This window comes from Anomaloglossus baeobatrachus, chromosome 1, assembly GCF_048569485.1.
Source record: "Anomaloglossus baeobatrachus isolate aAnoBae1 chromosome 1, aAnoBae1.hap1, whole genome shotgun sequence".
Taxonomy (NCBI): Eukaryota; Metazoa; Chordata; class Amphibia; order Anura; family Aromobatidae; genus Anomaloglossus; species Anomaloglossus baeobatrachus.
In genome coordinates this window covers 744420230-744445536 of record NC_134353.1, presented here as the reverse complement: position 1 = coordinate 744445536, position 25307 = coordinate 744420230, and the positions used below count along the sequence as shown (strand labels likewise).

The window sequence follows — 25307 nt, the reverse complement described above, 5'->3', positions numbered from 1 at the left end:
TAGAAAAAAAAAACAAAAAAAAAAAACTTACCAAAACTCTATCCCCAAGCTTGAGCTCTCGCTCTCCTTTTTTGACTGACCCAGCTTCAGACAGATTTGATATAGATTCACTTGTGGTTCGGGTGAGGTTACTTAATTGTGCAGGGGTACTAGACTCCTTTGAAGATGTAGTACTTTTTAGAGGAGTTGCCATGGAGGCTGGCACAGAACACACATTTGAAGAAGACATAGAGGTTGGTGAGGTAGCTCTTGATGAAGTTTGGGTACCATTGGTTTCATCTTCCAACGGTTTCCGTGACAATTTTGAAGGCCTTGTAAAAATTCCCCTTAAGGCTTCACATTGGAAATAACGAACACCGGCAACCGATCCATCGTTTTTACCAATTGCTTCGTCCAAAACAATCCCCGCCCATTGTCCAGGAGCAAACTGAGTCTCTCCAAGAAACTGAATGAACCCAGGTTTATTACCATTAACCCATACATGCTCTCCTACTCGAAAATCATCCACAAACACTTCAGGAGCTTCTGTAGGTGGTGCACTCACTGCCTTTTCCACTGGTTTTGCTGGGATAACTGCAAATAAAACACACAAAGAAAAAAAAAAATTAAACCCAAAGCAAACAATATTTCACTGCTTTTTGGGGGGCATTCATTATCTTTTCTCATACTATGCAGCTAACAGGATGATTTAATACATAAAATGATAAAATGACTTAATGAACATCACACTTCAATCTAAAACAGACCTGGGCAAGGGGCGGCCCGCGGGCCACATCCGGCCCGCCTACTCTCTGTGACCGGCCCGCCTGGCTCAGGGCGTCCTTGCTGGCCGGTCACTGATGAGGGCAATATGACCTGTTGTCCGGAGCTCCAGGCTCCGGGAGGCCTGTGGTCAGATTGCCCTCATCACACGCTGCATGCCGGGTAGGAAACATAGGACAGATCCTGCAGCTCCGCACAGTCAGTGCAGGCAGCGGAACGCAGGAATCTGTCCTCTGTTCCCTGCGGCAGCTTTCTCTGTGACACACACGCGCCCTGATATCGTCAGTACGGCGCGCGTGTCATTTGAAAAGTTCCCGCCCGGCAGCAGCAGAAGCTGCAGCGGCGGGGGCCGTATGGAGAGAAGCAGCGGCTTCTAGGCATGCAGCGTCGGCGCAGCCTGGGCATGTGAAAGAAGCCGCTCAGCTGGGGGCTCGCACGGAGGAGCCTGAGGAGGGGACAATAAGAAAAGAGGTGAGTGGTTACTAGTAACCTGCGGGGGAGGGGGTTAACTGTTGACAAATATTTGGGGTGTAGTGGTTTAGTATATGGGAATGTAGTTTTACAGGTGTGGTATATGGGGGGTGTAGTGGTATAGTATAATACAGGTGTATATAGGGGTGTAGTGGTGCAGTATAATAGAGGTGTATATAGGGGTGTAGTATAATACTACACCCCTATATACACACCTGTATTATACTACACCCCTATATACACCTGTATTATACTACACCACTACACCCCTATATAGACCTGTATTATACTACACCCCTATATACACCTGCATTATACTACACCCCTATATACACCTTTATTATACTACACCCCTATATGTGATGTAGTATATAGTGGTATAGTATATAGAGGTGTAGTTTATTACAGGTGTAGTGTATAGGGATGTATATTACAGGTGTAGTATGTGACGGGTGCAGTGATGTAGTATATGGGGATTGTGTGTGTATGTATACATTATGTGTATATATATATATTATATACACACACACAGTATATATGCGTGTGTGTGTGTGTGTATGTATATATACAAGCGGTAGGGAGGGTGAGACAAGCCATACAACGCCGGACGGAGAATCCATACAGCGGCCCGTCTACAGAGGCGGGGGGAGAATCCATACAGCGGCCCGTCTACAGAGGCGGGGGGAGAATCCATACAGCGGCCCGTCTACAGAGGCGGGGGGAGAATCCATACAGCGGCCCGTCTACAGAGGCGGGGGGAGAATCTATACAGCGGCCCGTCTACAGAGGCGGGGGGAGAATCTATACAGCGGCCCGTCTACAGAGGCGGGGGGAGAATCCATACTACAGGGGCGGGGGGAGAGTCCATACAGCGGCCCGTCTACAGAGACAGGGGGAGAGTCCATACAGAGGCAGGAGGAGAGTCCACACAGCGGCCCGTCTACAGAGGCGGGGAAGAGTCCGTACAGCGGTCCGACTACAGAGGCGGGGGAGAGTCAATACAGTGGCCCGTCTACAGAGACTAGGGGGGAGGGGGGGGGGGGAAGAGTCGATACAGCGATACAGAGGTCTGTCTACAGAGACGGGGGATGTGGGGGGCTTCGGGGGGGGGGGGTCCATACAGAGGTCCGTCTACAGAGACGGGGGGGGGGGGGGAAGAGTCCATACAGCGGCCCATCAACATAGGCGGGGGGGGGGGCATACAGTGACCCATCTACAGAGGCAAGGAGGGGGGAGGTTTCATAAAGCAGTCATCTACAAAAGGTGAGTGGGGTGGGGGTTCCATACAGTGATCAGTCTACAAAAGGAGAGGGGAGGGCCATTCAGCGGCCGATCAACAGAGGCTGGGGGGGTCCATACAGTGATCAGTCTATAATAGGCGGCAGAGGAAGAAGGGTCACTCAGCAGTCCATCTACACAAATGGGGAGGTCATACAATGTCCAGTCTATATGGGGGAAGAGACCTTTTAGTCATAGGCAGCAGGTGGGGTAAAGCTGGTCGCTAGCCGTTTTTTTTTTTTAAAGGATTTTTTTCTCTGAAATGCAACAGTGTTTTAGAGTCAAACATGCATGGCTGAGAAATCACACAGCCTGTGTCTGATACATGCCGCTGTGGATTGGGGAGCATGTATCAGCCATTAGTTTCATCAAGTGGAGTGAGCACAGTTGCATCTAACTACAAATGATCTCTGTCCGCTCAGGCAGATAGCAGATAAAATACAAACATTGGGCTAAGTGTTCCTGATTAATACTGCGTCCAACAGTGAAGCATCTCCCACTCATGTTCCCTGGTAGCCCCAAGCAGGCTGTGTCAATGCTTGTGTGCCCCCCCCTCCCCCCCAACCTTCACATAGTAAGAGGATCTCATATTTCCTCACCTTATGTGCATCGGAATTAACCCCTTCCCCATACAGCTAGTTTGTTCTGTGCAGAAAAGGATGTAAGGGTTAAAGGCAATCTGTCAGCAGGTTTTTGCTTCCTTATCTAAGAGCAACATGATGTAGACAGAGACCCTTAGTTTACTGGGTGCAGACAGTTTTTAGATTTAGCATGAGGCAGAGCTGAGAAAGCTAACACCTCCTACACAAGGCTCTGTATGTACAATGTCTATAGAGAGTGAGATGTTTAGCACTGGAGGAGGCGGAGCCAGACAGGCGCTCGTGCGCCTGCTTGTCACAAGCAATGAATCATTAGGTGATAAAACCTTCAGTTTAAAGTAAACAGAACACAGCTTAACATATAACATCGCTGAAGTCTATGTTTTAACCCCTACCTTATACTGTTCTCAGATTACATAGCAAAAAAATGCTAACAGATTCCCTTTAATCCTCAGGCTCCCATTTGTATCGGTGACCTGTGGCTTTTCAACTTAGCGCCCTGCCCTCCATAACCTGCAATAAAAAATATTCCTGACCTCTTGTAAATGGGGGATAGACAAGTTAATGTAAATGTGTGGTGAAATAATTCATAGGGATGGTCCACAAGTATAGGATGGGTTGTGGAAGACTAACCCAACAAACTAAAGAACATAGCATCAAAATCTGCATGACAGCACCACAGCAAGTAAATTATGGCGTCTTTTTTTATTAGTATGGGTGTTGCTAGATTATTCAATGGCATCCCTTCCATGTTGTTTTGATCATGCTGTAGCAATGTATTAAAGTGGAGATCCAAAAGGAGAATTTCATCCTAAATGTCTATCTTTTTAAATGAATAATTTAATTTAATTGGGCCCACTGTACTCTAACTTTGTCTGCATTTTATTTGTGCTTCCAATAACAGTTTGAGTATCCCAGCATGCACTGGGGATTTCTCCAACAGATCATCATCAGGGGGCTGAGACAGTGGTTACTTCCCCCAGTTGCTGTCACCACCATGAAATGTAGCATCCACAGTGACATCCATTTCAGGAGCTAGTCTAAATCCTGATAATAATGAGCATGTGTTCCATCTCAATTTTGACACATGCTCAGTATACGCAGACTGCACTTCATTCAATTGAATGTGCACTGACACTGCGCTCTCATGCTAGAGCTAAAGAGAAGTGACGAGATGGCAAGAGAACACGGTCGTGTGCATTGAAAAGGAGAGAACATAGCAAGCAAATAGAACAGAGACCAGCTGTGCCCATGAAATGGTCGTCTCCACCCGAAAACGAGACGTCATAAGTGATGTCCATTTCAGGGGCTGGGCTGGTCTCCGTTCTCCCTGCGCGCCATGGTCTCTCCTTTTCAATATGCACTTACCGTGTACTCTCTTGATGGCTCGTCACTTCTCTTTAGAGGGCAATGTCACTGAGCATTCAAAGGAATATAGAGCTATGATATGGAAACACATGCAATGGAATGGACAACCAGCACATGCTCAGTGGAGCAATGACTAGACTGGCCTAATAATTGGGAGTCACCAATAACGCTCCACTTCAGGGTGATGGCAGCAGCTGGGGCACTGACCGCTGCATTAGCCCCCTGATTATGTCCTGGTTGAGAATCCACGAGGCATGCTGGGATATCAAAACGTCAATGGAAAAAAAGAAAAAAAAAATGTTTATAATACATACACACATACACACATACATACATACATACATACATATATATTAAAAAAAGTGTTTACATGATTACTTTAAATAGATAGAAAATTTGATTATTTATGAATTGATTGATTTATGAGATTATTTAAATATGAAATTTACCTTTGGTTTCGGACCAACCCTGTAACTATAGTTAGATCGAATGTCATTAGACCTAATGACAAATAGCTATGTCATTAGGTCTAATGTTTATTCAGTCTGGGAATTGGTGCTGCCAACAGATTTATTCTTACGAATTGGCTTTCCCTTTCTTTATCATACCCATATAACACCACATATTAGACTAAGTTGATTAACAAAGAAAGACTAAGGGGTACTTTTTGCACGCTGCGACATCGCAAGCCGATGCTGCGATGTCGAGCACAATAGTCCCCGCCCCCGTCGCAGCTGCGATATCTTGTGATTGCTGCCGTTGCGAACATTATCGCTACGGCAGCTTCACACTACTTACCTGCCCTGCGACGTCGCTCTGGCCGGCAAACCGCCTCCTTATTCAGGGGGAGGGTCGTGTGGCGTCATAGCGACGTCACATAGCAGGTGGCCAATAGAAGCGGAGATGAGCGGGACGTAAACATCCCGCCCACCTCCTTCCTTATGCAGAGCCGGCGTTAGACGCGGTGACGCAGGTAGGAGATGTTCCTCGCTCCTGCGGCTTCTCACAAAGCGATGTGTGCTGCCGCAGGAACGAGGAACAACATCGTACCGTCACTGCAGCCAAATTATGGAAATGTCGGACCCTACACCGATGATACGATTTGGACGCTTTTGCGCTCGTTAATCGTATCAAAAAGGATTTACACACTACGATATCAACTGCAACGCCGGATGTGCGTCACTTTCGATTTGACCCCACCAATATCGCACCTGCGATGTCGTAGTGTGCAAAGCCCGCCTAAGGCCACATGCACAAATTGAGGTTTTTATTACCTTAGTAATTGAAAGCAAAAACCAGGAGTGGGTAAAAAAATGCAGAAGTGGTGCCCGTGTTTCTATTATATATTTCTGACTGTTGCACTCCTGGTTGTGGCTGGTCCAAATATTCACCGTCGTGTGCACATGGTCTTAGGGCCCTGATTGCTTGCTTCAGGTCTTAAGGCCACTTTACACACAGAGATAAATCTTTGGCAGATCTGTGGTTGCAGTGAAATCATGGACATATTGTTCCATTTGTACACAGCCACAAACCTGGCACTGATTGTCCACAATTTCACTGCAACCACAGATCTGCCGCAGATTTATCTCTGTGTATAAAGTGGCCTTTAGTCTTACTGATACTACACACACACAAAGAATATTTGGCTTTCGAGTGAAGCTTATGTAAAAAGTTCATACTATACTGATATTTTATCATGAAAGTAGGACATTTAAATAGGAGCATGCAATGGGGATTTCCTCATCTCAAACTATTTATTGAAACAAAAGCCAACACTGGTGGGTTATACACCCCAAATGTCAACGACTCAATAACTTGTCATGTAGCCTTGAGCATCAATTTCAGCTTGACAGCGACGTCTCATGCTGTTCACATGTGGTGTTGTCTGTTGATGCATAGCAGACAAATCTTCTTGAAGGGCGGCCCTTAGTTTATTGAGGTTCTGGGGTACAGAGTTACAAGCCTCTACACGGCGACTCAGCTGATCCCATAGGTTTTCTATGCAATTCAGGTCTGGAGAAAGTACAGGCCACTCCATTTGAGGAACCCCAATCCCCAGCAGCCATTCCCTAATGATATAACATCGATGAGCTGGAGCATTGTTGTCAATGATGATTAAATTAAACCTGTGTTCATGCAAAGGCACGACTGAATTAATGATTTTATTCAAATAGTAGGGGCTATCACTGTACTATTCACAAAGTATATGGCAGTTCTGTATTGAATAGACACCTGCTCACAATGTAACACCACCACCAAAGGCTTGTCTGGTGACAACAGCTCTTATTGATGTCTCCAACATCGTTGGCGGCCATTATTTCTGCTAAACGTAAATCGAATTTCATGAGTGAACAGCCTTGAGGCCCACTGGTACCTTGTCCAGAAAGACGACAACAGCGGTGCTTGGTAGTGTGGTCAGGTACCATTGCAGATCGTCTAGCTCACAGACCAGACTGATGTAAACAGTTTTGAATGGTCTATGATGTGAGGTCACCTCCCTTAAATGTGCCTGGAGTTGTGCAGCATTTATCATCCGATCCCGAAAGGCATGGTTTATAATGAAGTGGGATGTGGCCTAAAGATGTCCACTTCTATGCCTTTCTGTGACTCTTCCAGTCTCTCTGTATATCTGTTGCAACCTACTGATGACACTCAGTGTCCATTTCTGTCTGAGAACATCCTGCTTGAAGCCTTGCAATGGTGAGATACTGATGAACAATTGTTAGGTGTCATATTTGTCTCATGATGTCAAAATGCGAACAGCATGATGAGGAGGACTGTTTAAATACCAATTTTAACTAAATGCTAAAATTTATTGGGCGATTCCTGGATCAAACAGCTGTTGTGATTTTTTAAATAAAGCTCCTTTTATTAGAGAGCAGCAAGTTGCGCAAAAGTACTGAAACATTAGGACATGTACCTTCAAAGGTTTAGAGGGCATATTAAGGGAACCAATCACCAGGATTTTCGTATATAAGCTAAAGCCAGTGCTATACTGGCTCTATCAGGCCGATTACCTACATACCATTAATGGTCAGCTCAGATGTTTAGGTTTTGAAATCCAAAAAAGTAAAGGTTATGAAATTAGTTGCTTGTTGAGTGGCAGTTGCAATGGAGCAGGTAGAATTAGCATACCTATGAATATATTAACAGGGGGAGGGGATAAGTATAATACAAACAATGCACTTTGTTGCAGGACCTGTGTGAGGCCATACCCATGTGACTAGAAGGGGTGGGGCCTCAGCCAACAAAGCTGGATAGCAGGTCACGTGGGTATGCCGCCCTCACACAGGTCCTGCAACAAAGTGAATTGTTTGTATAATGCTTATGCTAATTCTAACAGAGGGAGCGGATAACTATGAATATATGATCTGCTCCACTGCAACTGCCACTCAAGCACCTGCCGATTTTTTTAAACTTTACTTTTATGGATTTCAAAACCTAGACATCAGAGCTGACCACTAAAGGTATGTACAGTCATGGCCAAAAGTTTTGAGAATGACACCAAAATTATATTTTCACATGATCTGTTGCCCTCTGGTTTTTAATCGTGTTTGTCTGATGTTTGCAATTATATTTCTGTATGTGATGTAATCATGAGTACCAAAAAGGTTATATTGACAGTTAGAATGAGTTAATGCAGCAAGTCAATATTTGCAGTGTTGACCCTTCATCAGGACCTCTGCAATTCTCCCTGGCATGCTCTCAATCAACTTCTGGACCAAATCCTGACTGATCGCTGTCCATTCTTGCATAAGCAATGCTTGCATTTTGCCAGAATTTGTTGGTTTTTGTTTGTCCACCCGTCTCTTGATGATTGCCCACAAGTTCTCAATGGGATTAAGATCTGGGGAGTTTCCAGGCCATGGACCCAAAATCTCTATGCTTTGTTCCATGAGCCATTTAGTGATCACTTTTGCTTTATGGCAAGTTGCTCCATCATGCTGGAAAAGGCATTGTTGGGCGCCAAACTGCTCTTGGACAGTTGGGAGAAGTTGCTCTTGGAGGACATTCTGGTACCATTCTTTATTCATGGCTGTGTTTTTAGGCAAGACTGTGAGTGAGCCGATTCCCTTGGCTGAGAAGCAACCCCACACATGAATCGTTTCAGGATGCTTAACAGTTGGCATGAGACAAGACTGGTGGTAGCGCTCACCTCTTCATCTCCTAATAGGCTGTTTTCCAGATGTCCCAAACAATCGAAAAGGGGACTCATCTGAGAAAATGACTTTACCCCAGTCCTCAGCAGTCCACTCCCTGTACCTTTTGCAGAATATCAGTCGGTCCCTGATGTTTTTTCTGGAGAGAAGTGGCTTCTTTGCTGCCCTCCTTGAAACCAGGCCTTGCTCAAGCAGTCTCCGCCTCACAGTGCATGTAGAAGCACTCACACCAGCCTGCTGCCATTGCTGAGCTAGCTCGGCACTGCTGGTAGTCCGATCCCGCAGCTGAAACAGTTTTAAGATACGGTCCTGGCGTTTGCTGGTCCTTCTTGGGCGCCCTGGAGCCTTTTTGGCAACAATGGAAGCTCTCTCCTTGAAGTTCTTGATGATGCGATAGATTGTTGACTGAGGTGCAATCTTTGTAGCTGCGATACTCTTCCCTGTTAGGCCATTTTTGTGCAGAGCAATGATGGCTGCACGTGTTTCTTTAGAGATAACCATGATTAACTGAAGAGAAACAATGATACCAAGCACCAGCCTCCTTTTAAAGTGTCCAGTGGTGTCATTCTTACTTAATCATGACTGATTGATCGCCAGCCCTGTCCTCATCAACACCCACACCTGTGTTAATGGAACAATCACTAAAACAATGTTAGCTGCTCCTTTTAAGGCAAGAGTGTGTTTTGGGGGTTAAAGTTCATTTTCTTAGCCAATATTGACTTTGCAAGTAATTGCTGTTAAGCTGATCACTCTTTATGACATTCTGGAGTATATGCAAATTGCCATTAGAAAAACTTAAGCAGTAGACTTTGTAAAAATTAATATTTGTAGCATTCTCAAAACTTTTGGCCATGACTGTAGAGAATCAGTCTCATAGTGCCAGTATAGCACTGGCTTTAGCTTATATAAGAAATTCCTGGTGATTGGTTCCCTTTAGGTTCACCTGAGTAGGTTAACAGTGCAGTTTAGGAACATCCTGACATTTCACCCGAAAGTCAAGTACAGTGCCTGACATGGGTGTCTTATGCTTTTGGTTAAGATATTAGCCCCATGGCATGTTAAGGGCAAGGTTACCATTACCAGACAGCATTAATGAGTACTGAAAAATGCTGTATGCTTTTTTGTTTTATTCTTGTCATGTTGTATAATCTGTTTATAAACTCGTTTTATTGAAAAGCATAATGGTATAATCATGGTGTTATTCTTACCAGCAGGCGCAGTAGCGGATGACTTTGTCGTTACAGCTCCCGGCTTTGCTATTTTGGAAGGAGCTTTAAGCCCACTTGGCTTTAGTGAACTCATGTTCTCATTCAAAATCCAAGGATGTCCCAAACTGTTATCTTAATAAAACCATTGATAATGCCTGAATTTCTTTATCAAACAGGACAAATATTAAACCTGCAAAGAAAAAAAAACGAATAGTGAAGTTAAATAGGATGAAATAATTACAATTCAAAGCTATATTGTAAAACAAGTTGAGTGAAATTTTTTATTAGCTTTACATCATTAAAGTAAATTTTGTTAGCTATGAATTGGCTACTATTCGCAGCTTTCGGCAACTTGGGGCTTGGGAGGGGGAGCAGGAGAGTTCCAACACAAAAAGTGGGCAATAATTTACACAAGAAACTGGCATAAATAATGACTGGCATAGAATTCTGTTTCTGTGATACGCAGGGCTGTGGAGTCGGAGTCGGAGTCGTGGAGTCGGAGTCGGAGTCGGAGCTCATTTTGGTGGAGTCGGAGTCGGAGTTGGAGTCGGTATAAAATGCACCGACTCCGACTCCTAAAATATATAATAAATTGGGGACAGTAGTGCAATGCAGAATGTGCTGAATATTTTACTAAATAATAACATTTAGTATAATGCTTATATTTAAGTGAAAAATTTATTGTAGTATAATGTGAACATCAGACATTTAATTGTTTTTATGATACAATAATCAAGATATTTGGATAGAACATAAAATATTTATTGGATACAACTTTAGAACACAAAAAACTAATAAATTGTAAATATGTAATATTATATATATATACACAGTGTATATACACACACAAGATATATATGTAATCTACTGTATATTACATAGTGTATTACATATTTACAATTTATTACAGTTTTTTGTGTTCTAAAGTTGTATCCAATAAATATATTTTATGTTCTATCCAAATATCTTGATTATTGTATCATAAAAATTATTAAATGTCTGATGTTCACATACACATATTCATGTACTACAATAAATTTTTCACCTAACTATAAGCAATATATGTAGGAGTCGGAGTCGGAGCCGGAGTCGGAGTCGGAGCCGGAGTCGGTGCAAGAGAATTTGAGGAGTCGGAGTCGGAGTCGAAGGTTTGGCTTACCGACTCCACAGCCCTGGATACGGTCGGTGAAAGATTTCCCACATTTATTAATACTCTTGTAGTGTCTTCCCCTTATAGCTTTATGTTAAAGAGAACGGACCCAGATTTGTCCCCTATAAGCTGCAGCCACCACCAGTTGGGCTCTTATATACAGTATTCCAGAATACCGATCTGTAGAACGTAAAAAAAAAACCATCTTGTATTATACTGCAGGGCAGTCCGGTCCAATGGGCATCGCTGGTCTCGGTCCAGCACCTCCCATCTTTTTGCAATCTTCTGTCCTTTTTTGCTCCATGTGTCCTACATCATCGACAAGAGTCTGCCATTGCGCTCCTGCACATGCGCACTTCTCTCTGTCTAGGAAAAAGTACTGTAATGTACAGGCACAGGAAAAGGTCACAGACCATCCGCGCATGCACACCACAAAACTTTGATCTGCCCTCAGCAGGGTAGAGAGAAGTGTGCATGCGCAGGAGCACAATGGAGGACTCAGTGTGGATGACATAGGATGCATCAGTCACATGAAGCAGTGAAGGAGGACAGCGATCGCAAGAGGGCAGGCACTGGACCGAGACCAGCGACACCCATCGGACCGGGACACAGTTGAGTATAATAAAAGCTTTTTTTTTTACGTTATACAGATCGGCCTGGGCACTTATATACAGTATTTCACAATGATGTATATAAGAGCTTACTGGTGGTAGCCGCAGCTTATAGGGGACAAATGTTGTGACAGGTTACCTTTAAGATTGGTATATGAAATAATAAATACATTCCACCAAAGGTCTTTTTCATTTTGTCAACTGCATATGTTTCATAGCATTGGTAGACAAAAGCAGAATGGTGATTATAAAAGATTAATCGAGTTTCAAAGAGGTAGATATCAAAATTTATTACAAGCACAATAGTGAGTGGCACATGATAAACAGAGTCCTCAAGTTTAGCAACTAATGTCAGCAGGGCAGAGAAGAGAGTGCATGCGGAGGAGCACAATGCCGGCCTCTGTGTGGAGGACTTAGAATGCATCATCCACACGGAGCTGGGAAGTTGGATGGCGATAGAAGGAAGATAGGAGGCGCTGGACCGAAAACCAGCGCTGTTTTTTCTGTTATACAGTGCGGCCTGGGCACTTATATACAGCATTCTAAAATTCTGTATATATGACCTTACTAGTGATGGCCACAGTTTATAGGGGACAAAACTGGTGACGGGTTCTCTTTAATATATTACATTCCACCTAAGAAACAACTATACAATCCCCAACTGTGAGAGGTTGGGTCCTGTGGTCTCCAGTCTTCCAAACGGAGTAGTACATGTGCATCAAATCCCTCGTATCCTTTCCTCCATTACTGAAAAATTAGCGGTTGAATCTATATGCAAATGAGGCCGAAGATCTGAAGCCTCTGTCACATCAGCTTTATTAACCACCCAGTACTTGCTCCTACTTGACCAACTGCTTCATTAACTAAAGTAACACAATATAGATGCTGTCAGTCAAACCGGAGGAGACGTCGCTGGGCAATGAATAGACCTGTAGTGACAGAGGCTTTAGATCTAGAGTCTCATTTGCATATCAATTCAAATACAGTACTAAACTCTCAGTAATGGAGGGATGGGCTGGCCATGTAAAGGTATTGATGGACTTCTGAGTGAAAGCTCTACATGTACATATAGTTTGGGGGGGATGAAATCCTGTCGACAGGTTCCCTTTAAGATGAGCTTCCTATCAAGCACCAAAAAACATACATAGTATTGCTGAAAAATAAGCTCCTGTAACTTTATCTAAATTCCCTATCAGTAGGTCTTTGGAGGGTGGGAGAACACAGAGGAAGCCCTCGCAACCACGGGGAGAACATACAAACTCCTTGCAGATGTCGTCCTTAATAGGATTTGAACCCAGGACCCCAACAAGACTGCAGTGCTAACCACTGAGCCACTCCAAGCTTGTGTTATAGGAAGAATACGAGAGAATAGAAATACAAGACAGACGAAGTGCCCCAGGCCTAGGTGGTTCCTGCTGAGCTGGCACAGCCGGGTTTTGCTTGGGAGTGAGTACCATATAAGCTCAGCTACAGGTAAGAAAAACAAAACCTTCAAGTACTGCTACAAAAGGATGCTATAAAGGGCGTGCAGCCAGCAATAAAAGTTAATGAATACATTGTGCCTCACCCTTGGAAAAAATAATAGATTTAGAGATATGAAACTGTCTGTAGTAAAGACGTCAGCTTTCCATTACGGCACGAGAGAACTAAATATTTTCTTCTAAGTGCTGGGGGTACTTATAACTTGTGCAATGTCAATGCCATAAGAAGAAACACACTAACCTCTCCTTTATTAACATTAACAATATCATTATAATATAGTTTTCAAATAAAAAATAAAAGCTGCATAGAAATTTTATTATAACATACTCTGCATGGACCGAGCAGAGATTTCATTAACCACAGAAGAGATGAAGCAGAAAAAATAAACTGTCACGTGATTTTGCTACTAGTGTAACTACCTCAGCATCAAAAAAACAGCAAAAACCACACTCTACCCATGTGATGCAATGTGATTTTCCATAGGACTATTTTGAAAAAGTGGACTGTGGCCAAATAAAAGTATGTTTAGGCAGTTTTCCAGTGCAGCAATGGGAGCCCAAAAATCATTGTGAAAGAAACCCTGTGTGTGAATGTGCCCCAAGGCCCTGCTTTTTATTATTATCACAAACTATTTTGTGCTTAATTTCACATGTTTTTGCTCATTTTTTTCTACAGAGAAGCATACTGGGAAAAATTATTTATATGGGGAAAAAAAAACACTAATCTTATCCCAAACTGTGTTGGGGGGGAGGGAAACACCAGAGTTCAAAGAAAAAAAAAAGCGAAAATAAACACCAAAAAAATCACTGTATTGGTTTTAAAACTTACTTATAGACTTCCTGCTGATTTTTTGGGGGGGGCACAAAAAGGGGACTATGACATGGGGGCTGTATAAAATGGATCTTTGTCAAGTAAAAACCCACTCGCACACACACCACCTTACAATGATTTAAATAGTAGATACAAACGCTAGATAAAATCTGGCTCTACTTCAAGCATACAAATTTAAGAGAACTAGTGATGGGCGAACCTGAACTGTAAAGTTCGGGGTTCGTACCAAACACATGCTTTCTGGGAAGTTCTTGTTAAAGAAGAAAAAAAAAGCTCATTATTAAAAAACATTATGATTATACTTACAGGTCCCGCAACGCGTCCTGCAGACCGTCTCCCTGTCGCTTCTGCTTCCAACCATTGCTGTGCTGTAACCACCACTGACTTACAGGACCTGCCATGACGTCATAGCCATGTGACCAGTCTGGTGTGAATGTTGTACAGATATTGGGTTAGACTGGTCATATGGGTATGACGTCACTGAAGGTCCTGTTAACTTCCGGGGGTATGCACTGCACTGCTTGTCACTCAGCAATCTTCTGCTGTTTTCGGCCGTGTTCGCAGTGACCTCAAGGTTCATCCGAGTCCATGGCTCATGGACTCGATTGAACTTTGAGTGTCACTGTGAGAGTCTCGCATTGCATCACCCAGTACGGCCGCACACTGTCCTGAAAGGAGTGGTCGGCTGCATGTATTTCCATGCAGAAGAAGCGCTCGTGTCCGGAGAGTCAGTCCGTTCGATGAGACTGCACGAGTCATACGTAAGTGGAACTCCGGCCTCAGTGTCAGCCTGCTTCTCACTTTGTATCGACGCTGTCTGTGCAGAGTGATGAAGCAGAGCTGACAATGCTCTGTGGACTACGTTGGACTAAGGATTTTTTTTATAATAAAGATGAAGTCTCTAAATTATTTTTGTTTTATTTCTAATAAAAAAAAAATTCTGTGTTGTGTTTTATTTTTTACTGTTTACTAAAAATTCATGGTGGCCATGTCTAATTTGGCGTGACAACATGAATTTCGGGCTTAGTACCACCTGAGAATACAAAGCTGGTATTAACCCCTTTACTTCCCAACGTGCCACCGTCATCAGGGCCACTGGGGGAGCCAGGTAAAGCGCCTGGAAATGGCACTAAGAAACAATGCTAGGCTCCCAAACGCGAACATTGGGGGGGTTCGCCCGTCCCTAAAGAGAACTTGTCACCAGGTTTTTCCCTTATAAGCTGCAGCCACAACACCTGAGCTCTTATATACAGCATTCTAGAATACTGTATTATAAGAGCCCAGGCCGCTCTGTAGAACGTAAAAAAAAACACACTTATAATACTCACCTAGGAGGCGGTCCGGTCCGATGGGTGTCACTGCTCTCGGTCCAGCGCCTCCTCTCTTTTTGTGATCGCCGTCCTCCTGCCCAGCCCCGTGTGCATAACATGTTCTACGTCATTCACAGTGACGCCTCCATTGTGCTCCTGCGCAGACACACTTTGATCTGCCCTCCTGAGAGCACAAAGTACTATAATGTGCAGGTGCGAAAAAAGGTCAAAGACCGCATGCGCACTACAGTACTTTGATCTGCCCTCAGCCGAGTAGATCAAAGTGCGTATGCGCAGGAGTGCAATGAAGACCTCTCTGAATGACAAGGCATGCACACAGGGCAGAGCAAGATGGAGAAGGTGCCGGACCGAGAGCAGTGACACCCATTGGTCCCGCCCACCCCTAGGCGAGTATTATAAAGCTGTTTTTTAATTTCTACAGATCAGCCTGGGCACTTATATATAGAGTATTCTGGAATGCAGTATATAAAGGGCTTAGTGGTGGTGACCCCAGCTCACAATGGAAAATCCTGGTGACAGGTTCCCTTTAATATCTTAAAGACATGAAAAGAAAAAAAAAAAAAAATTAACCATGAGTTTCATTTGCCAAAATCATCTAATAATAAGGTGCCCTAATTGTAAGCAGGAAACTGAGCTTTCATTTGCTAAACTGCACTAAAATATGAACGTTTAACTGATTACTTGCTAATATATTTTGTTTAAAAGGGTATTCCTAGTTTAGACTTTTATGGCCTACACAAATCCTGATAGATGCAGGTCTCACAGTACCTACACTTCAAAATGGGGATCCCCATGTGTGCGGTACAATCCTTTCATTTCTATGAACGGCCCAAAAAAAGACAAGGAGAACAACCTGATTTTAAATGATTACAGCACTTATACACGTTTAAAAAATGAATACCGCAGTAATGACCACTGGAAACTAATGATATAAAGGAGCGACAGATCGTAGTTTATCAAGTCATTCAAGCATCTGTGAAAGTTATTCATAGCCACTTTACGCAAGACAGCATGTGATTTCATCTGGATGAGTATCCAAGTGTATTTAGAAAAGCAAACAATGCCGTAACCTAGTAGTCAGACGAGACTGGTATTGAAAGTATAAATACAGTATATGAGAGACCGGACAAACCTCTGCAGAGACCCTAGTAACTACCGTATTTAGTTGGTATATTGAATGTATGCCTTAAAAATGCTTGCACACATCTCATTATAAAGGTACTGTCACCAGGTTTTTGCCACCTAATGTGAGATCTCTACATTAGCAGAGACCCCGATTCGAGCAATGTGTCACTCATTGGGCTGCTTAGGGTAGTTTTGATGAAAATCACTGTTTAAATCAGCTGTAGCCTATCATTAGAGGACTACTTGACGTGCAGCCAGATATACAGAGTCCATGAATATGCTGTACTAACTGCTAGATCTGCAGTAAAGAAAACATTGAAAAATGACAACAAACAGCCTGTCAAAAACCTGGTGACAGATTCCCTTTAACATTGGTCATGCCATGGGCTATTTGGTGAATATGGGGATGTCCAGACAGCAGATGTCGGTGAAAAGAAAGATGGAACTATTGGATGTCCCCAAGCTCGAAATGTGTTCTAATCACAGCAAATAAGCTTTATCACATAGGGAATACATGTACAAGCAAAAGAACGTGCGTGTGTATGGGGGTCGAGAGCATGTACAAGCAAGAGTGTGCAGGTGTAGTGGGGTCGAGAGCATGGGCAAGGATGAGAGTGTGCATGTGTATGGAAGTCGAGAGCACAAACAAAGAGCGTGCAGGTGTATGGGGGTCGAGAGCACGTACAAGCAAGAGAGCGTGCAAGTGTATATAGAGAATGTGCATTTGTATGGTGGTCAAGAACACGTCAAGAGTATGAACAAGGAAGAGACAGTGCATGTCTATGGAGGTCGACAGTACGCACAAGAGAGTGTATGTGTGTATGGCAGTCAAGATCATGTATAAGCAATAAAGAGTGCATGTGTATGAGCGTCAAGAGTATGTACAAGGCAGCAAGAGAGTGTGCATGTGTATGGGCGTCAAGCGCATGTACAAGCAAGAGTGTGCGTGTGCATGTGCAGGGGGTGGGGGAAATCTAGAGAAACTGCTAGGGAAAGTTTATGGCCAGCTTTAAGAAATGTGCATGTTTTTTCAGGCAGGTGAACCCGATAGTTTTTTCATGAGGAAGACGCTTCAGGAAATACCGCTTTTCCGTGGCATTTTGTAATCTTGAAGCATCTATTATTTTTATCCTGGACTTTTTTGCAGAGTTTGTGACTGGTGACAACTGTTTTGTATTTTAAATAGGAAAAAGTCTCGGCAGATCCATTCCAGAACGTATTAGAAAAGTAAATAGTTTATTAGTACATGGTAAAAAACACATACAAAGGCTCTTATGCATTTCTGGCTTACACAGACGCCCTTAGTCATAGGGAAACATAACAGGTATGGGGGGTTTTGTTTTCTTTCATACCATCTGGAGTGTATATGCCGAAACTTTTTATTGGCTGTGCATACCAGCATCGACGGCACCCAAAATTTGGACAAGGACATGAAACTCCTATATGCAGCGCAGTAGCCTCCTCCTTTACTCCCACCCCCTTGTTTTTTTATTTCAGATTTTTCCAGCGGGTTTTTTTTTTTTGGGGGGGGGGGGGGGGAGTATTTTTTTTACTGGCATTTTTCTGGACTTTAAACGCCATTCATCACTGAAGAGCCAACTATAGAGGTTTTTTTACGCAAAAAGACTGGCAACATGCTCAAAAAGACACCAGGGCATCTTCTGAGCCTTGCCCATTGACTTGTACTGTATAGAGCATCTGCAGAGCAAGTGAAGATGCCTGGTTAATGGGCCACTCGCAAGCCTGAACTATGAACAGCAAGTTGTTTTTACATAGAAATGCTTATGTTTGTTGTTTTTAGCGGTTATTGAGCACTCTCGGGCAAATTTAACAGCAGACCCGTATAAATAAAAAAAAAAATCTAGGAGTCGGACACCATGGCAGCAGAGGTGTGAGCACGACCATTCTCTGACGCTGCACATTCCTTAAGTTAGCACACCCAGAGGGGCGTACTAACATGCTAAGGGGGCCGACTAGCCAAGGGAATTAACGCCCTCGTGACTAGTTGGTGGCATCATTAGCATATCATAAAGGATCTTTAGAAATACTTTTTCTAAAGATCCCTTTATCTATGCTGCTTTAGGCCTCTTTCACATGTCCGTGAAAATCACACACATTTTTCACGGATGTGTCAAAGGTGCGTATTGCACTCCGTGTGCCGTGTTTATGGCACACGTGTGTTCTCCGTATGTTATACGTGATAGCACATGGAGAACGGGAACTTTCTGCTCACCTGTCTCTGGCGTTGCTGTCCATGCTGCTGATCTGCGGTCTCCCGCCCTCCTCACTCCCCGCTGCTGCTGCTTCCGGCCCGCAGTGGAGTGAATATGCAATGAGCAAAATAAGTGGGGGTCGGAAGCAAGTGACAGCAGCAGAGAAGGCGAGTATAGAAATTCTTTTTATTTCACAGACATGTGTATTTTCTCCGACGCGTGTCACACGGATCACATCCGTGCGGTCCGTGTGACACCCGTGATGCCGGAGAAAAAGGGACATGTCTACGTGTGGAGCACACGGGCACACATATGCACCACATGGACACACGGTCCATGGCAAAACACGGACGTGAGCGCAGACCCATTAATTTTAATGCGTCTCAGTGTGCCCGTGTCTCTGGCACGTGAGGAAATGGACCAAACACGTACCAGAGACATGGACGTGTCAAGGAAGTCTTAGGCTGGGACGGTTAGCCAGGGATTAGCAACATGCACTCAAAACTGCTCGTGGTTCTGGGTGCATATTGTACCTGACAGGTTCCCTTTAAAATGAAATCTGACAATGAGAAGTAGTAATTTTTATGGTGGTAATGGCTCCCACTGAACAGGACTCCACAGATTGCATATATGGTATGTTCAACCCCTGCAGAAACTTTCACCTCTCTGCACAAAAAAAAAAAAAAAAAAACTTTTGACCAATACCAATTTGATCAAAGATGTTTATGAGGAAGGTGGAGAAAAAAAAAAAAAAGTTTGATGGACAGTTATCCAGGATGGGCTTCACAAGAGCACTGCAGCCGATCTGTAGCCGTTAATCGCCTGCAATATTCACTTTTTGTCCAAGCAAGAAGTAATGTTTTTTTCATTAAGGAATGAAGTCGGCATAGAAGGGGTTTATTTATTTCCCTCAGCGTATAGCATCTGATGCGAAAGAATTGTATGCTAAGTACCAATGACACTTGGGTCAAACCTGCTGCGAGCGTGAGCCGAGTGTCATATACTGTGGTACGATTCTCTTGCATGGGAGAACTGGATGACAGGTGCCGAGAAGATAGAGAGATTAATTTCTCCATCATATCTGCTGCCTGTCTCTGCATATATCAGACTGCACTCGGATGACATCAGTACAGTCCGATGTTGCACACGCACCCATAGACTTGTATAGGTGCGAGTGAGCTGAGATACACTGCCAATCGCAACATGCTGTGATTTTTCTCTCAGTCCAATTAGGTGTGAGAAGAGAAAAAAAAAGTCACAGATCTGCTCTGCCTCATTGAATAAGATTATCAGAGTGCAATGCGATACGTTCTCACAGTGAACTCGTCCGATTCATACGCTCGTGTGAGAAAGGCCTAAAATATATCATCCGTTATCAAACAAACATTCTCCCCTCTCCCTGTTGAGAACATAAGCAACCTCCGCCGAGCAAGTGTGTGTATGGGGGTCTGAAAAGCATAAATGTTAGCTAAATTAGTGGTCCACCGAAGGCTATCCTGGCCCAGATCAAATAAAATTTGTCATGTCCCCAAAGGCTATTAACCTGCAGATATGGGATTAATCTGCAGGTTAATAGCGTTACAATGCAGTACAGCCACCTTGGTGAAACCGTGGCTACAGCGGGAAAATTAATTTTATTCCTCCTCTGTCCCGCCGGTTTTCAGTAGTACCGGTGTGCCAGAAGCGACTACAGTCAGCGCTCAGTACATAGTGAGCGGCAGCTATAAGCATGTCCCCGCACTGACAGCTTGCTCTGCACAAATACACTGCAAAGTGAGCCCCCAAAGAGACAGTGCACGCTTACAGCTGCCACTCACTATGTGCTGAGAGCTGACTGCAGACGCACACCGGTATGACTGAAAGCTGGCACGTCTGGGGAGGAATAAAGGTCATCACTCATGGTGGCCGCGTTTTCAGTAAAGACAGAATTGCAACGTTATGAAACTGCAGATTGACCCTATATCTGCATTATGGGACATCACAGGTTCCCTTTATATGGGCTTAAGTTATACAACTTACAAATATACGGTACTTTATCAGAGGTGCACCAATCTAAAGACATTAGGCCTCACGGACAAGTGAACAGTGCCGTGGACTATAATAGATGAGTGCACGCTCAATGAAAAACACGTATATGTAAGTAACAGACATCTGAATAAGGCCTGAGTGATTCTGGCTGCTCCACTTCTGAACTGTGCTGGATATGGGGAAGGCTTTCCAAGAAGGGACTGACGGAGGTAAAGACGAGCAGACCCCCTTCACATAGCACTGAAGATGTGCCAGCACCAGAACCGCTGCCCCAGGTGAAGCACAAGGAGGAGGTGGAGCGGCAGAAACTGCTGTCATTCCCAGATCTGGGGACGAGACATGGACAACCCCTTTAAGGTATCATCTGAAGGGGCCTGAGCAGACTCCCCTGGACACAATGGTCCCCAGGACTGACATGCGCCCTCCCTGCCCGCTCCACACTGACCAGTCACATACAACCCAACACTATAAATCCCACATCAGGGAGACAGAGCCCCAGCATTAATCATGGAAGCACTTAAGTGTCAAATTCAGCACAACAGGAAGGGAAAGTTACATGATAGGAAGCGGCTCATCCTGTGCACACCATGATCATTCCTGGGCTGCAGCAGTGCTAGGACTACAACGCCTGGCATTCCAGCAGGGCATGGTGGGTGCTGTAGTCCCACAGCTCGCAGGTTATGAATCCTCTCATGTACAAGGCGGCACAAAGCCCTGATGGCTGCGATCCTCGCCCGGGTCAGGTAGGCAGATCCGCTGCCCGTGATGTGCGGTGCTGCCCCCGCTGGTGTAACGCGCTAGGACCGCCATAATACAGGCCGGAGAAGGAGGCGTCTGTAGGTGACCGGGCTCCGGTACCGCGGTGCACTCTGGGTGTGCGGGAATATACGGCCTGTCCTCCTAACCCCCGGGCGGAGGAGGCAGCTCCGCTTCCAGGACCGCGAGCTGTGATAAGAGGAGGCCACTCACCGTCTCCCCAGCCGGTCTCCGGTCACCCCCCGCCGCCACTCAACGGGCCGCTGCGCGCTCACCTCACACAGTTACCAGCTGGGCAGCGCGAGCCTCTGTGTCAGCAGACGCGAGGCAAGGGGCGGGGCGCGCTGACGTCACAGGACGCCGGGGATTGGTGCGGAGAACCGAGACGGCTCCGTGTGACTGGAGGGGGCGGAGGGGCCGCGTACAGCGAGTAGGACGGGGGTGCGAGCGGTATAGGTTGTGTGTGACCGGCAGAATGAGACCCCCGATAACGGGCCAGACCTCTGCTGACGGACCAGACCCCCTGCTAAAAGGCCAGACCTGCAGCTGACGGGCCAGACCCCCTGCTGACAGACCAGACCCCCTGCTAACGGGCTAGACCCCCTGCTAACGGGCCAGACCCCCTGCTAACGGGCTAGACCCTCTGCTAAAAGGCCAGACCACCTGCTAACGGGCCAGACCCCCTGCTGACGGACCAGACCCCCTGCTAAAAGGCCAGACCTGCAGCTGACGGGCCAGACCCCCTGCTGACGGACCAGACCCCCTGCTAACGGGCCAGACCCCCTGCTAACGGGCCAGACCCCCTGCTAACGGGCTAGACCCCCTGATAACGGGCTAGACCCCCTGATAACTGGCCAGACCACCTGATAACGGGCCAGACCACCTGATAACGGGCCAGACCTGCTAAAATGCCAGACCCGCTGCTGACAGACCAGACCTCTGATAACGGGCCAGACCACCTGCTAAAAGGCTAGACCTGCTGCTGACGGACCAGACCTCTGATAACGGGCCAGACCACCTGATAACGGGCCAGACCTCTGATAACGGACCAGACCCCTTTCTAACGGGTCAGACCTCCTGATAACGGGCCAGACCACCTGATAACGGGCCAGACCTCTGATAACTGGCCAGACCAGCTGATAACGGGCCAGACCCCTGATAAAGGGCCAGACTCCCTGATAAAGGGCCAGACCACTTGCTAATGGGTCAGACCACCTGATAACGGGCCAGACCCCTGATAATATACCTGATCCCCGCTAACGGACCAGACCCCCTGATACCAGGCCAGACCCCCTGCTAACGGGCCAGACCTGTTGCTAACTGGCCAGACCCCTGATAATGGGCCAGACCCCTGATACCAGGCCAGACCACCTGCTAATGGGCCAGATTCCTGATAAAAGGCCAGACTCCCTGCTAACGAGCCAGACCCTTGTAACGGGCCAGACCCATTGATAACAGGTCAGACCTGCTAACAGGCCAGACCGACTGTTAATGGGCCACACTCCCTGTTAACGGGCCAGACCCCCTGCTAATGGGCCAGACCCCCTGCTAATGGGCCAGACCTCTGCTAATGGGCCAGACCTCTGCTAATGGGCCAGACTTACGTTACTTTTTATGTAACGTAAGTTACCAAGTAATAACATTGTATTTTGTATTTAATTTCTATTGTTGAAAAATCAATCATTGTTGAAATCTATTGAGAATAATTCAATGTACAATATACATTCACTCATTTTTGTTCCTGCCTTCAAAGAACAGTCTGTAGCCATTATTAACTCAGTTTTTGGCTTGTGAATGTAACGTAAGTTACCATGGAATGATCCTACACTGTATAGTGCCATAGAGCTGCTAATCAGTGGGTGGGGTTGCAGTTGGAGAAGGAGGCCAGTTGTCCTGTAGTGATTAATCTTCTGTTAATAAAACACTGATTATATTGAAACAGAAAAACAAGTGATACATCCTTGGAATCAGGGTCTATTTTCCTCCACTATGGTGCTCTAATATTACATATAAAAAACCTGTGAACAGATTCCATTTAAAACCAACACAATATCAGAAAACCTGCTACGTAGGGAGGGCTTAAAAAGGGAAAGCTTTTACATTTACATTGTTTTCCACAATTTTTTTGAGTGAATGTGCTCAAAATATGGCAGAAAAAAAGCTCATAAAATACTTAAATTGAATCTGTCAGTAGAATGAATCCTCCTAAGCCATCTATATGGGCATGTAGCTCTCATTTCCTGTGGATTACTTATATACCTGAAGGCAGGGACAGTGATGCGGGTGGTGATTGAGCGCCCGGGTCGAGTGACATCATAAGCTCATGTGAGCCCCAGGAGAGCGAATTCCAGCACCTCTGGAACAACAGCGTCATAGCAGGTGAATGTAAACTTATTTTAACGGAATGAGAAGGGCTGGTCTTAGTAGTGGATAACCCCTTATATATAAGCCCTGGAGGCAGATTCTCATGCAAATTAGTGCCTGATCCCATAGGTTGGAAAAGCTCATTTACTTAATAAGAAACATTTGGATTTCTCTGGAATAAAACATCGGATTTCAGATATCAAGTCAAGTTATAATTTTATTCCGATTCTTATGACCTACAGTGACATGCAAGAGTGTGGGCACCCCGATCTAAATTACTGTTATTGTTAGCAGTTAAGTAAGCTGAAAATGAAGTGATCTTTAAAATACATAATGTTAAAGATGACACATTTCCTTTGAATTTTAGGCAAAAAAAATATTTTCATTTTTTTACATTTTTAAATTAACAAAAAAGGAAAATGGGCCGATGCAAAAGTTTGGGCAGCCTGCATGGTTAGTAAGTATCACAGCTTGTAAATGCTTTTTGTAGCAGCCAAGAGTCTTTCAATTCTTGTTTGAGGGATTTTCATCCATTCCTGCTTGGAAAAGTCTTCCAGTTCTGTGTCATTTCCGGGTCGTCTTGCATGCACTGCTCTTTTGAGGGCTAGCTACAGATTTAAAGTGATGTCCAGGTCAGGGAAATTGTAAAACGTTCATCTTGCGCCTTTTGAGGTCGTCTATGGTGGATTTTGTCTTGTGTTTATTATCATTATCCATTTGTAGAAGCCATCCTCTTTTCAATCTTAGCTTTTTTACAGATGGTGTTATGTTTGCATCAAGAATTTGTTGAAATTTCATTGACTGCATTCTCTCCTCTACACATGAAATGTTCCCTGCGCCACTGGCTGTAAAACAACCCCAAAGCATGAATGATCTATCCCCATGCTTAATGGTTGGCGAGATATTCTTTTCCTGCCAATCTGTGCCCTTTTTTCTCCACACATACTTATGATCATTGTGACCAAAAAGTTCTATTTTATCCTCATCCTCATTTGTTTCCAAAATGCTTCAGGCTTGTTTAGATGTTCTTTTGCATACTTCTGATGCTGAATTTTATGGTGAGGAAGCAGGAGAGGTTTTCTTCTGTCTGATGACTCCTCCATGGAGGCCATATTTACACAGATATCTTTGAACAGTAGAACAATGCACCACAACTCCAGAGTCTGCTAAATCTTCCTGAAGGTCTTTTGCAGGTAAGTGGGGGTTCTTATTTGACTCTAGCAATCCTAGGAGCAGCTCTCAAGAAAATTTAGCTTGGTGTTCCAGACCTTATCTTGACCTCCACTGTTCCTGTTATCTGCCAGTTCTTAATTAAATTTCAAACTGAGGAAAGGCCAACTTGAACTTTGCCATCTTCTTATTGCCATCTCCTGCTTTGTTGGCCACCACCATTTTCATTTTCACAGTGCTAGGCAGCTGTTTAGGACAACCTGTGGCTGCCTTTTTTAGGCACAAGGTAAGAGGAGGATTTTTATAAAGCTGTGAAATTTGCATCACCTGGCCGTCCTAGTGATGATAGGGAACAAACCATAACCCTAAAGGCCACATCTCACTAAGCGACATCACTAGC

At 44.7% G+C, this 25307-nt stretch overlaps 1 protein-coding gene across 8 annotated transcripts in view; it reads right to left on the bottom strand.

Moving 5' to 3' along the window:
* Positions 1-21705, bottom strand: part of CLIP1 (CAP-Gly domain containing linker protein 1) — a 187768-nt gene extending 166063 nt beyond the window's left edge. For all 8 annotated transcript variants that reach the window (XM_075323143.1, XM_075323152.1, XM_075323184.1 and 5 more), the window contains exons 1-3: positions 21587-21705; positions 9847-10036; positions 32-573 (exon numbers count right to left, since the gene is read on the bottom strand). In XM_075323143.1, the coding sequence (XP_075179258.1) occupies positions 32-573; positions 9847-9940 (636 nt within the window). In that variant the 5' untranslated portion in view covers positions 9941-10036; positions 21587-21705. The remainder of the gene's footprint in view (positions 1-31; positions 574-9846; positions 10037-21586) is intronic.
* Positions 21706-25307: the final 3602 nt, after the last annotated feature.